The following is a 13,398-nucleotide window of genomic DNA, read 5'->3' on the forward strand; positions in this document are numbered from 1 at the left end:
ACCTCCTCTGGTTCCGTCCACCAAGTTGAACTATCTGGGTCTGACTCTGGACTCGGCTTTAGCCAGGCTGTTTGTTCCAGGGAAAAAAACTCCAAAATCTGCTGGATAAGATTTGGCTCCTGTTGTTCAGCAGACGGTCATCTTTCAGGACTTGCATGCGGGTGTGCCTGATGGTGTCTACCTTCGAGACGGTTCTGTTTGCACAGTTCCACTTGAGAACTCTGCATAGAGAGTTTCTTGGCAAGTGGGAAAAGAATCCGCAGTCTCTGGAGAAGCAGATCCTGTTGAGCCGGCATATGAGAGGGTCCCTGATATGGTGGCTTCACTCTCCAGCTCTTCAACAGGGCAAATTCTTCCTTCCCCTGTACTGGACGGTGGTCTCCATGGTTGGCAGCCTGTCTTGATGGGGAGGCGTTTTGGGCACTAATGTGCTCAAGGGGTCTGGACTCTGGAGGAGTCAAGACTACCGATGAAAATATTGAATTTTCAGACGATAAGATTTGTCTGGCTCATTGGTCAAATCGCCTTTAGGGGTGCCTGGTAAGGATTCCATGGGACAATGCCAGGGCTGTGGCGTATGTCAATCACCAAGGGGGCACAAAAAGTGTCCTGGCAGCTCGGTAGGTAGCTGGCATTCTAAGGTTCAGCTGTGTCTCTGGTGGGGAACTCCCGTGTTGGACCTGTTGGCCTCTAGTCTCAACAGGAAGGTACATAAAATTGAGGCAAGGTTTCGGGATCCTCTGGCCGACGCCACAGATTACTGGTGGTTCATTGGGGCCAGTATCATATGATATATGCCTTTCCCCCGCTAATACTTCTGCCCAGTCTTTTGTGAAGAATCGAGGCAGAAGTCATCCTAGTGGCTCCAGACTGGCTTGTCTGTCTTGGTTCGTTGATCTGGTAAGGCCGGTCACCGATGCCTCTTGGAGACTTCCTCTCAGAGAAGATCTATTGGCCCATGAGCCAATCTTCCATCCTGCTTTACAGTCGCTGGCTTTAACGGCTTGGCTTTTGAAAACCAGGTGCTGAAGGATCGGGGGTTGTCTAAATTGGTGATTCCCATGCTGTTAAAGGCTAGAAAATCTACCTCTAGGAACATTTACCATTGTACCTGGAAGATGTACATTGTGTGGTATGAGTCTCTTGAGGGTCATCCCCGTTCCCTTTTGGTGGCTCGGATTTTGGCATTCCTCAAACGAGGTGTTAAGTAGCACCTGGCCCTGGGTACCATCCAGGGCCAGGTTTTTGGCCTTGGCGGTCTTCTTTTACCATTCTTTGGCTATGCATTCTTTGGTTTGCACCTTTGTTCAGGGGGTTAACCACTTGGCTCCCCCAGTTCGGTCTCCGTTGTCTCCATGGGATCTCAGTTTGGTGCTGTCGGTTCTCCAGTAACCGCCTTTCAAAAATATTAGCAAGCTTCCTCTGATTATATTGTCCCAGAAGGTAGCCTTCCTGGTGGCTATTACTTCTGCATGCAGGGTGTCGGAGCTGGTGGTGTTGTCTTGTTGTTCACCTTACCTGGTGGCTCACAGAGATAGTGGTGCTTCGCCCTTGTCAGTCTTCACTTCCTAAGGTTGTTTCTGGTTTCCATCTGAATGAAGACATTGTGTTGCCTTCCCTGTTTCCTAAGTCTAAACATCCTAGGGGGATGACCTTGCACTCTCTGGATGTGGGTCGGGCGCTCATGGTGTACCTTGCGGCAACCGAGTCATTTTGGAGATCAGCCTTACTATTTGTCCTTACGGATGGACCTTGCAAGGGGTTGGTTGAGTCTGGCGCGACCATTTCCAGATGGACAAGACAGACGGTGGTGCAGGCCCAGTCCATCAAGAGTCAGGTTCCTCTGTTCCCTGTTAAGGCGCATTCTACGTGGGCGCTTAGTGCCTTCTGGGCCTTCTGCTATGAGGCGTCAGTGATACAGGTTTGCAAGCCGGCCACTGGTCGTCTGTGCACACTTTTACAAAATTTTACAAAGTGGATGTACTGGCATCTGCGGATGCTGCTTTTGGCTGCAGGGATTTGCAGGCCGCTGTTTGAGAGGACCTTGTCCTCTTTGAGGGTGTATTGTTTTCAGGTGAGCTCCAGGTACTCCTGTTTGAGCTCCATATCTGGTTGGCTAGGTTTAGCCTTTTGGGAATTTATTTCTATTGTTTTTTCCCACCCCTCATGTTTAACAATGCTGACGTCCCAATGGTTTAGAAGATTCTGGAGCTGTGTCCGTCAATGAACATCAGAGAAAAGGATTTTATAGTAAGACCAAAATTCTATTATTTTACAGAAGATGATATTTATCGATTATAATAATTTTCTTGATTTAGAGTGGCGATCCAATCGATATAGAATTTGAGGTTAAAGCAGAAGAAGAAGAGACGTATGAGAGGGATGATCAGCAGTCTATGAAGGAGGATCGAATAACGGGGACATTTATAGAGGAGGACACTCCTACAGAGATCAGCACAGGTGGGTCATTAACACTAAATAAATACATGTAAGCCACCACTGATTACTGAACACCAATATTATGAGTCCTGATCCCTGCACTATATACTCTATGTTGTACATTACATACTCCTGACCCCTGCACTATATACTCTATGTTGTACATTACATACTCCTGACTTCTGCTCTCTCCCCTCTACCCACTGCTATATATACACAAAATATGGCTTCTCTTTTGTTCCACCCATTTCCTACCAGCTGGACATTTTATATCTGATGATTTGATTGAAGGACAGACTTTTACATGGTGATAATAATGTGATAACATCCTCCAACTTTAGAACCTTAAACAGAAAGTGATAATGAGGGAGGAGTCAGTAACCCAATGATGGTGGTCTTCAGGATCAGTCCAGTCTTCATCTTGGTTGTTCTCCCCCCATCCTCACTCTCTGACCTCTGGTGGGGCTCAGCCCCGCTGTTATTCATGACTAAATCATGGACTAAATAAGGAAGTGTAGGACTTCTTGTGTTGGGAAGATGGCAATGAGTGATAAAGGAGAAGGGGACACTCGTTCCTATAATCCCCTCATCACTGTCACTCCTATTAAAGACAGTTCTCGTTGTTTCCTCACTCTCTGACTAAGGTACATGAATAAAGAAATGAACTGGTAGGAGATCAGAGGACCCATTTACTAGATACCTTGAGGGGGGAATTGTAAGATCCTCAGAGACAAAGCTGCCTGATATGGGCGGAGTCCTGGTTTAGGGGAACCAATCTGCTGATGTCTAGTAATAATCTTTTTATTTCTATTTTAGTACATGGACGGGAGATGAGGAAAACCTCAGAGGATTGTCTCACTTTGTCTCCAGACTGTAAAGTAGAAGATGAGGACATCACACAGTATAATCCAGGAGAAAACCCGGCTACCTCAAATGTCCATCCGACACCACACAGTGTAGATGGACCTTCGTATTCCTCTTATTCTGAGGAACCTCAGACTGTGAGGGACAGTGCCGGACCATCGTATTCCTCTTATCCTGAGGAACCTCAGACTGTGAGGGACGGTGCCGGACCATCGTATTCCTCTTATCCTGAGGAACCTCAGGCTGTGAGGGACTGTGCTATCCTTCCAACAAGATTTCTGTGTACTGAGTGCGGGAAATGTTTCCGTGTTAAATCAAATCTTCGTGTGCATAAAAGGTGTCACACAGATGGAAATCCGTATTCCTGTCCTGAGTGTGGGAAATGTTTTTCACAGAAGTCCAATCTTTCCAGACATCAGAGATCGCACGCTGGTGGGAAGCCGTATTCCTGTCCTGAGTGCGGAAAATGTTTTTCACAGAAGTCTTCTCTTTCCACCCATCAGAGATTGCACACGGGTGAGAAGTCGTATTCCTGTCCTGAGTGCAGGAAATGTTTTTCACAGAAGTCATATCTTTCCACGCATCAGAGATCTCACACTGGTGAGAAGCCGTATTCCTGTCCTGAGTGCGGGAAATGTTTTTCACAGAAGTCCGATCTTTACAAACACCAGAGATCTCACACTGGTGAGAAGCCGTATTCCTGTCCTGAGTGCGGGAAATGTTTTTCACAGAAGTCATATCTTTCCACGCATCAGAGATCTCACACTGGTGAGAAGCCGTATTCCTGTCCTGAGTGCGGGAAATGTTTTTCAGCGAAGTCCGATCTTTACAAACATCGGAGATCTCACACTGGTGAGAAGCCGTATTCCTGTCCTGAGTGCGGGAAATGTTTTTCAGAGAGGTCCACTCTTTTTAAGCATCAGAGATTGCACACTGGTGAGAAGCCGTATTCCTGTCCTGAGTGCGGGAAATGTTTTTCACGGAAGTCCGCTCTTTCCACACATCGGAGATCTCACACTGGTGAGAAGCCGTATTCCTGTCCGGATTGTGGGAAATGTTTTTTAGAGAAATCATGTCTTTCCAGACATCAGAAATCGCACACTGGTGAGAAGCCGTATTCTTGTCCTGAGTGCGGGAAATGTTTTTCAGAGAAGTCAAATCTTTCCACGCATCAGAGATTGCATACTGGTGAGAAGCCGTATTCCTGTCCTGAGTGCGGGAAATGTTTTTCAGAGAAGTCATGTCTTTCCAAGCATCAGAGTTCTCACACTGGCGAGAAGCCGTATTCCTGTCCTGAGTGCGGAAAATGTTTTTCACAGAAGTCCCATGTTTCAACACATCAGAAAGTGCACACAGGGGAGAAGCCGTATTTCTGTCCTGAGTGCGGGAAAAGTTTTGTACAGAAGTCAAATCTTACCAAACATCGGAAATTGCACACGGGAGAGAAGCCATATTCCTGTGCTGAGTGTGGAAAATGTTTTGCAGAGAAATCAGTTCTTGTTACACATCAAAGATCTCACACAGGGGAGAAGCCGTATTCCTGTCCTAAGTGTGGGAAATGCTTTTCACAGAGGTCACATCTTGCTGCACATCAAAAGACTCACATGAAAAGCCTAATCTCTGTTCTGAGTGTGGAAAATGTTTTGTGAAAGAGTCAGATCTTTTCACACATCTGAAGTGTCATAAGGAGAGGCGATTTTCCTGTCCTGAGTGTGGGAAATGTTTTTCACAGAAGTCCAATCTTTGCAGACATCAGAGATCTCACACAGGGGAGAAGCCGTATCCCTGTGCTGTTTGCAGGTATTTTTTTACACTGAAGGCCAATCGTGACAGACATTAGAGATCTCACACGGGGGAGAAGCCACTTTCCTGTCCTGAGTGAGGGAAATGTTCCTCACTGAAGTCCTGTCTTCCTGTACATCAGGGATCCCACACAACCCTCAAGGTGTATTAGTGCCTTGAGTGCGGGAAATGTCTTCTATATGAATATTGCTGGACATGTGGGGAAGAAGCACACCCTGATATACACCTCAGATATACTCCATGGCTGATCGTCATCATGTAAGAAACACTTCATAAGGAGATCAGAGATCACCAAAGACATGGATGAAGTGTTGTCCCGTGTTGGCCATTGATAGCAGGAGAAAAATAAAAATGGAGTCCTTACCTTTCATTGGCTGAGTACATTTTGAGCGGGAAGATTTCACAAACATTTAGAGGTCTGTTTTTAAAAAAAATGTGTGATTTCCTATAATCGTCAGCTCCATCTAGTGGCCATAATGTGTAATTTCGCTTTTTTTTAATTGAGGTATTTTGGGACAAATACTGGATTATGGCCACTAGATGGAGCTGAAGATTCTCTTCATAGGCCCCTATGGACTGAATGTACAATCTGATCAATGTACTCACGTTGTCACTGGGGGTGTTGAAAATGATCGGCGCATCGCCATGCAGCCTTTTCCGATTCGGTTACGATGCGGAACCCAGAATAATCGTGGTTGTGCGTGACGTCATCCTGGCTCCTCCCCCCACAGAAGTATCATTGCTGGATTAACATGCACCGTTGGCCTGGCTGCATCCGGCGCTGTTCCCCTCTCATTGGATGGTGTTGCTTCAGGAAGTGGGCGATGCAGAACATCAACGTGAAGCCCCCCCCCACCTCCCCACGCTCTCCGCCCTTCCTCGGGATTTGTATCTCTGTCACCTCCCCCATGGGCGGGTGTAGTGCCATTCGGCGCTAACATCATCATCATCATCACATCCCTGGCATGAGACACAGTCTGCTTCAGGAAATGAGCTGCGAGGGGAGGGGTAAGAGACCAGCCTGCCATGTTTAATGTAAGTGAGGGGTGAGTGCATAGAAGTGGCCCATCCCCCATCTCTGCTGTACCTCCAGTCTGTGTACTGAGTGTGCCTATCACATTGGGGCCTAAGTTGCTGCCAAAAGACTCCCCAATGAGCTGGTCGTCTCCTGTACCATGTCTGCAGTCTCTGACCGTCTCCTGTACCATGTCTGCAATCTCTGACCGTCTCCTGTACCATGACTGCAGTCTCTGACCATTTCCTGTATCATGTCTACAATCCCTGACCGTCTCCTGTACCATGTCTGCAATCTCTGACCATCTCCTGTACTATGTCTGCAGTGTCTGACCATCTCCTGTACTATGTCTGCTGTCTCTGACCATCTCCTGTACCATGTCTGCAGTCTCTGGCCATCTCCTGTATCATGTCTGCAGTCTCTGACCGTCTCCTGTACTATGTCTGCAGTCTCTGACCGTCTCCTCTATCATGTCTGCAGTCTCTGACCATCTCCTGTATCATGTCTGCAGTCTCTGACCGTCTACTGTATCATGTCTGCAGTCTCTGACCGTCTACTGTATCATGTCTGCAGTCTCTGACCGTCTCCTGTATCATGTCTGCAGTCTCTGACCATCTCCTGTATCATGTCTGCAGTCTCTGACCATCTCCTGTAGCATGTCTGCAGTCTCTGACCATCTCCTGTACTATGTCTGCAGTCTCTGACCGTCTCCTGTACCATGTCTGCAGTCTCTGACCGTCTCCTGTACCATGTCTTCAGTCTCTGACCGTCTCCTGTACCATGTCTTCAGTCTCTGACCATCTCCTGTACCATGTCTGCAGTCTCTGACCGTCTACTGTATCATGTCTGCAGTCTCTGACCGTCTCCTGTATCATGTCTGCAGTCTCTGACCGTCTCCTGTATCATGTCTGCAGTCTCTGACCATCTCCTGTATCATGTCTGCAGTCTCTGACCATCTCCTGTACTATGTCTGCAGTCTCTGACCATCTCCTGTACCATGTCTGCAGTCTCTGACCGTCTCCTGTACCATGTCTTCAGTCTCTGACCGTCTCCTGTACCATGTCTTCAGTCTCTGACCATCTCCTGTACCATGTCTGCAGTCTTTATATTTTTTCCTTCTATATATATATATATATGCATATACCCCCTATTTATTTTTATACTCTCCTGTTTCTTAGAATAATTGGTCACCATGTGCTTTTACACTTGTTGGAATTATAGGTGTCCGGGTCTGCATCTGCTGGGTCCCCTCCCCTCCTTTTTTTAGGACCGATTGGCTTATACCCGCCTCAGCCCCAGGTTAGACTCCTCCCCTCACTGTGCTCTCATTCCCTTATGGTCACAGGGCCTGCTTTGGTTTGTTACATGTAAGTAGTAGGATCTTATGTATACGATATTTCTAAGGGAGCAATTTGGTGTATTCTTTTTATTTTTTAAGATTTTTGTATTCTAAAATTAGCCTATATTTTTTTTTATCAAGCTCCTGATGAGTGGATGAAAGTTCCACGAAACGCGTAGAGATATAGATGTGAAGACATATGTATCTGGATACTAACCATGTATTATTCATGAGATATATATACACGTTTATTATTGTATATTATTATAATATGAATTGTGTAAATACATGGCAAGATACCCTTTTTTGATGCCAGTCCTCTACATTCTATATCTGTAATTCTATCTGGATTATGTGATGTCGTATTTGTTATATATATATTATCACTCATGTAATGAATAAACATTTTTGAGACTTCACTTTATCTGGTCATTTAAGCAAGCAACCTACCTCATCTAAAGTCCCATGACCATTTTTCCTTCCTTTTGCGTCTCCTGTACTACTGTATGTCTGCAGTCTCTGACCATCTCCTGTATCATGTCTGCAGTCTCTGACCGTCTCCTGTATCATGTCTGCAGTCTCTGACCGTCTCCTGTATCATGTCTGCAGTCTCTGACCATCTCCTGTATCATGTCTGCAGTCTCTGACCATCTCCTGTATCATGTCTGCAGTCTCTGACCATCTCCTGTATCATGTCTGCAGTCTCTGACCATCTCCTGTATCATGTCTGCAGTCTCTGGCCGTCTCCTGTATCATGTCTGCAGTCTCTGACCATCTCCTGTATCATGTCTGCAGTCTCTGACCATCTCCTGTATCATGTCTGCAGTCTCTGACTGTCTTCTGTACTATGTCTGCAGTCTCTGACTGTCTTCTGTACTATGTCTGCAGTCTCTGACCATCTCCTGCATCGTGTCTGCAGTCTCTGACCATCTCCTGTAGTATGCATATCTCCTAGCACAAACCCCCCACATCACCCCATCACAAAGCCTTTTGCCTCATCCCCCCCAACACAAATCAACCTCAATCACCACTCCTAGCATACCCCCCCCCCCAAATGTATTTTCCTAGAGCAACTCTTACTTCCTGCCACCCTCAAACTCCCCCTCTCCCCTTAAATCCCCTCCATCAATCTCCTTGCAGTGCCTCCCTACCTCACATGATGCCACAGTGCCCGGGGAAGCCTCCCCTTCTCTTCACTTCTTATCCCAGCCTTGCACTGGACTGTCTACTTTCCAAAAAAGGTAATTTGGGGGGTATTTGTACTGCCTTGCCATTTTCGGGCCTCAAGAAAGGAAATTGGCCATTAGTACATCAGGATTGATCACTTTTCAGATATATATCCAATAGTTTGTAAATTCCAGGGGTGCTCAATCTGTGGCCCGTGGAGCTCTCTAATGCTGCCTACGGAGTCTTCTGATGTGGCCCACGGAGCCCTCTGATGTTGCCCATGGAGCCCTCTGATGTAGTCCACGGAGCCCTCTAATGTGGCCCACGGAGCCCTCTGATGTGGCCCACAGAGCCCTCTGATGTGGCCCACAGAGCCCTCTGATGTGGCCCACGGAGCCCTCTGATTTAGCCTAGAAAGCTCATTGATGTGGCCCATGGAGCCCTATGATGTGGCCCACGGGGCCCTCTAATATGGCCCGTGGAGCCCTCTGATTTGGCCCACGGAGCTCATTGATGTGGCCCACAGAGCCCTCTGATGTAGCCTAGAACATTAAGCCAGGGAAGCGCATGTCCAGGGTCGGCAAACCATTGATCACATTCTGGGCTTGCGGAATTGCCACCCCAGAACTTTAGAGTGCCTTGAGCGAGTGTCGGCAGCGGAGAGAGCAGTAGCTGAATAAGCTGATGCTTCCCGCTGTCCCAGGCAGAGATACTGAGTACACCTCACCTGGGTACTTTCTATCATTTTTTTTCACACAAATAGAGCTTTCTTTTGGTGGTATTTAATCACCTCTGGGTTTTTTATTTCTTACAAAAAAAAAAGAAAAAAGACAGAAAAAAAAAGTTTTTCTTATTTTCTGTAAATTTTGAAAATAAATAAAATTTTCTTCTTCACTGATGTGCGCTGATGAGGCAGCACTGATAGGCTGCACTAATGGGCACTGATGAGGTACTAATATGTTGCACTGATGAGCACTGATAGGTGGCACTGATGGCCACTGAGAGGCAGCACTGACGGGCGGTACTGATGGACACTGATGGGCAGCACCATCAGTGCCCACAATTAGTGCCCATAGTGCTGCCAGTCAGTGCCCATCAGTGCCTAGATGAGCAGGCACTGTCAGCACTATGGGCACCGATGGTGGGCACTGATGCTGGGCAGTAACTGGCACTTTATTTACATTTTGTGTAATCAGGGCACTGATGATCAGTGCCCTGATTACATGTATCTGTCTCCCCTGTGAGGAGGAGCCGCTGATCGGCTCTCCTCGCCTCACACACTGACAGTGTGAGGCGAGGAGAGACGAATAACGGCACTTCCTCATTTACATGTGACTGGCTGTGATTGGACACAGCCGATCACATGGGCAAAGAGTCATATCATTGACTCTTTACCGAGATCAGGATTGTGCCGTGTCCTAACAACCTATTGACTGTGCGCTTGGCAGGATTTAAATACTAAAAAAAAAAAAAAAAAAACACAGAGCACACAGAAAATTCAGGTGATTGGAGAAGTTCTCCTCGGCCCAAACCACTCGCCCATCCCTAGTGGTGTTTAAAGGGAGGGAAAGGATTGTTGGAGAGGATGCATGGAGTGCATCAGTGGGAGAATACAAGGCTGAGGGTGTTGTCACCAGAGTGAGTAGAAGCCTCTATTCATTGTGTATCCATTGCTTCAGGCCAAATGAGGAGGTTAGACTGAGAAGTTTGGAAGTAGTAGAAGTGTTCGTAGTAACAGGGATGTTGAAGTCGCTGAGAATGATTGTGGGGATTTCAGAAGAGAGAAAGTAGGGCAGCCAGGCAGAGAAGTCATCAAGGAAAGTTAATACCGGTCCAGCGGGCCGATAGATCACAGCAATTCTAGAGGAGATCGGAGAAAATAGACGTATACAGTGAGCTTCAAATGATGAGAGGGAGGAGAGTGGAGAACCTGGAAGGTGCTCTGTGAGGATAGGAGGATTCCCACTCCACCTCCCTTGTGTTCCCTAGGTCTAGATTTACACCTACTTCATTCATCTTATGGTGTTTATCAATAAATGAAGTAAACTGATCCATGTGCAAATTCATATACAACATAAAGTGCTTTGTGCTCAAGATGCTGTTCCCTGCAGATCCACTGCTTCCACTTTACACCTACTTCATTATCTTATAATATTTTCTATAGAGTAATAACTTGTGCAAATTTCATGTAATCATACAATATTTGTTGCTCAATATAGTGTTCTCTGCAAGTCCACTGCTTCCACTTTGCATCTACTTCAACAAAGTTCTGTTGCTCCATAAAAGTCCACAAATGTATGAAAAGTTGATAAGGTGTGAAAGTTCTCCGTGCTCCAAACTGTGCCAGCTGTAGTGTAGCCACGCCTTCTTCCACCTCTTACACACGTGATGGTGAGGGCGCCCCCTTAGTAGTGCTTCCCCACTCACCAGAGCAATATGACTCCCAGCTTTTCATCTACCAGAGTCACAAACATCCTTCACACTCTCCTCACCTCCGATGGCAAAGGAACTGGATCCTCCTCGCTCACTCCTGCAAGTCTGCTGTGCTTTCTGTCAGTCTCCCTCCTAGACTCGGCTTCCTCCTCCGACCGCTGTTCCAGCAGGAGCTCCGCCTCTTCATACACACTCAGGGAGGAGAGAAAGGGGAAGGATATACAGTACATACACACACAGCACAAGGCCGTGTTCACACTACCAGACGGTTCTCAGGGCTGCAGTTCCTCTGAGCTCCACAAGGTGGTGATCTCACTTCTACCCAGACAGGAAGTCTCTATGGAATACAGACAGGAAGTGATGTTAGGTAAAGAGGACATTCCATAGAACGTAGAGGGAGACACTGCAGGATCTGGCGGCAGAGGAGGTAATGAGTAGATTAACCCCTTCAAGGGGATCAGTTGATGATTAATATATCTTGCTTCCAAAGCTGACCACACATGGATGGAAATGTGACCGATCCCTGCTGAACCAGCTGAATTTCCATGTATCTATGGTCACCTCCCCTCCCCCACATCTCCCTCATTATGTAAGTCATGCTGAGATAATCTCCCATTGGCTGAGCAATATTCTCATTTGTCTCTGTGCTCCTTCTTGCTATTCCTCGTCCTGCCTGTTGTTTCCTTGGATTGATTTTCTGTGTAGTGACCCTGGCTTCATCTCTTGGATGCGCTCGTCTGTTGCTTGTCCTGACCTTTATCCTGATTCCTGGATCTCCTCCTCATCTCTCCTCCATATCCTCTTACACAGCTTTTCTCCACACCTGCAGTGACCTTGGGGGGTGGAAAGTTGGCACCAGCATGCAGCCAAATCCATCCCCACCATTAGGAGCTCTGGAGAAAATTGTCTGTTATTTACACTCCATTCCTCCGCATGTCACCTGCTCACATGAGAGATTACTTTCCACATTCCTGACAGATTTCTGTATGGTAAAGGTCAAAGTTCACTCTTCATTTTAGGAGAAGTGGGAGGCACCCGGGAACAATGATTTGGTTAGCACCGGATCCTCATATAGAGGGCCCCTCAAATCTCCCCATCTAAATGTTCCTCCATTCAGAGTCTATATGTCCTATGACATCACACTGACCTCACAGCTCCTCCCCCAAATGTCCCTCCATCTGGCTTTTTTTTCTCATGCTCTTACGATGTGGGCAGACCCTTGGCATCCTCACTAGCAAAGTGGGACTGTTGGTCCTGCGTTGTATGTAATGATGTCAGAATGCCTGCAACAAGCTTTTACCCTGCGTAGTGTGGGGGTCCTGTGTGGGTAAATTATACCTCAGTCTGAGGTGGGGCTTTAATCAAATGGAAACCTGAATAGTGAGGTGAGGAGGATTCTGGGAATTTCATTTGATTTTACTATTTGTGTTCAGATCTAGAGTTTTCCTCCTGTGAAGTCTGGAGATCAAATGACCATCACATTGCCTCCACCTCCCTCCCTGATAGAATAGGGAAATACAAAGAAGATTCTAGAAGTCACCAGAAAGATCATCGAGGAGAGGTGAGCGGTGCTGGGAATTCTGGGACATTATCCAGTAACAGACAAGGGATGTGTCTGGATGGTGACTGTATCATTGTGTGTGTCAGGTTCCTATAAGGTGTCAGGATGTCACTGTCTATTTCTCCATGGAGGAGTGGGAGTATTTAGAAGGACACAAGGACCTCTACAAGGACGTCATGATGGAGAATCAGCCGCCCCTCACATCACCGGGTAAGAGGAGACTTTATTGTAAAGGAGAGAGCAATACGGAGGCTCCACCTAGATCCCCCATCATCTGATAAACACATAGAAACAATGTATTCAGTCAGTGTGTGTGTTTCCTACAGATGGATCCAGTAATGGGAACCCACCAGAGAGATGTCCCCGTCCTCTGTATTCCCGGGATTCCACACAGGAAGGTCACACCATCCCCCACCATCATCAGGTAGATGAGGAACAATCACTGATAGTATCATTAGGATCTGTACATTATCTGCATTGTTACCATTGATGTCATTTTTATTATATATTCAGAGTGGAAACCTGAGAGATTCTAAAGTTGAGGTTAAAGAAGAGATAAAAGAGGAGGATGATGAGGATGGGATGATGAAGGAGTCAGAGTTTCTAAAAGAACACAAAGATCTGTACCAGGACACCTTGGTGGAGTCATCCAGCTACAGAAACCCACCAGAGAGATGTCCCCGTCCTCTGTATTCCTGGGATTCCACACAGGAAGGTCACACCATCCCTCACCATCATCAGGTAGATGAGGAACAATTATTGGTAGTTCTGATTTAT

At 46.7% G+C, this 13,398-nt stretch overlaps 3 protein-coding genes and 1 pseudogene across 4 annotated transcripts in view; 2 read left to right on the forward strand and 2 right to left on the reverse strand.

Moving 5' to 3' along the window:
- The window catches only part of LOC309550260 (uncharacterized protein), a gene marked incomplete at both ends in the record, with an annotated part of 1,652,360 nt that overhangs the window by 230,973 nt on the left and 1,407,989 nt on the right, over positions 1-13,398 (reverse strand). The window lies entirely within an intron of this gene.
- The window catches only part of LOC309549821 (uncharacterized protein), a gene marked incomplete at its 3' end in the record, with an annotated part of 279,510 nt that overhangs the window by 113,877 nt on the left and 152,235 nt on the right, over positions 1-13,398 (reverse strand). The window lies entirely within an intron of this gene.
- The window catches only part of LOC309549824 (uncharacterized protein), a gene marked incomplete at its 3' end in the record, with an annotated part of 66,918 nt that overhangs the window by 41,809 nt on the left and 11,711 nt on the right, over positions 1-13,398 (forward strand). Inside the window, 2 exon segments of the mRNA XM_082250327.1 lie at positions 3,891-4,905; positions 4,908-5,103. Coding sequence (XP_082106453.1) covers positions 3,891-4,905; positions 4,908-5,103 — 1,211 coding nt within the window.
- The window catches only part of LOC309549825, a 40,797-nt pseudogene that overhangs the window by 3,990 nt on the left and 23,409 nt on the right, over positions 1-13,398 (forward strand). The window lies entirely within an intron of this gene.

This window comes from Pelophylax lessonae, assembly GCF_965119305.1.
Source record: "Pelophylax lessonae genome assembly, chromosome: 3".
Taxonomy (NCBI): domain Eukaryota; kingdom Metazoa; phylum Chordata; class Amphibia; order Anura; family Ranidae; genus Pelophylax; species Pelophylax lessonae.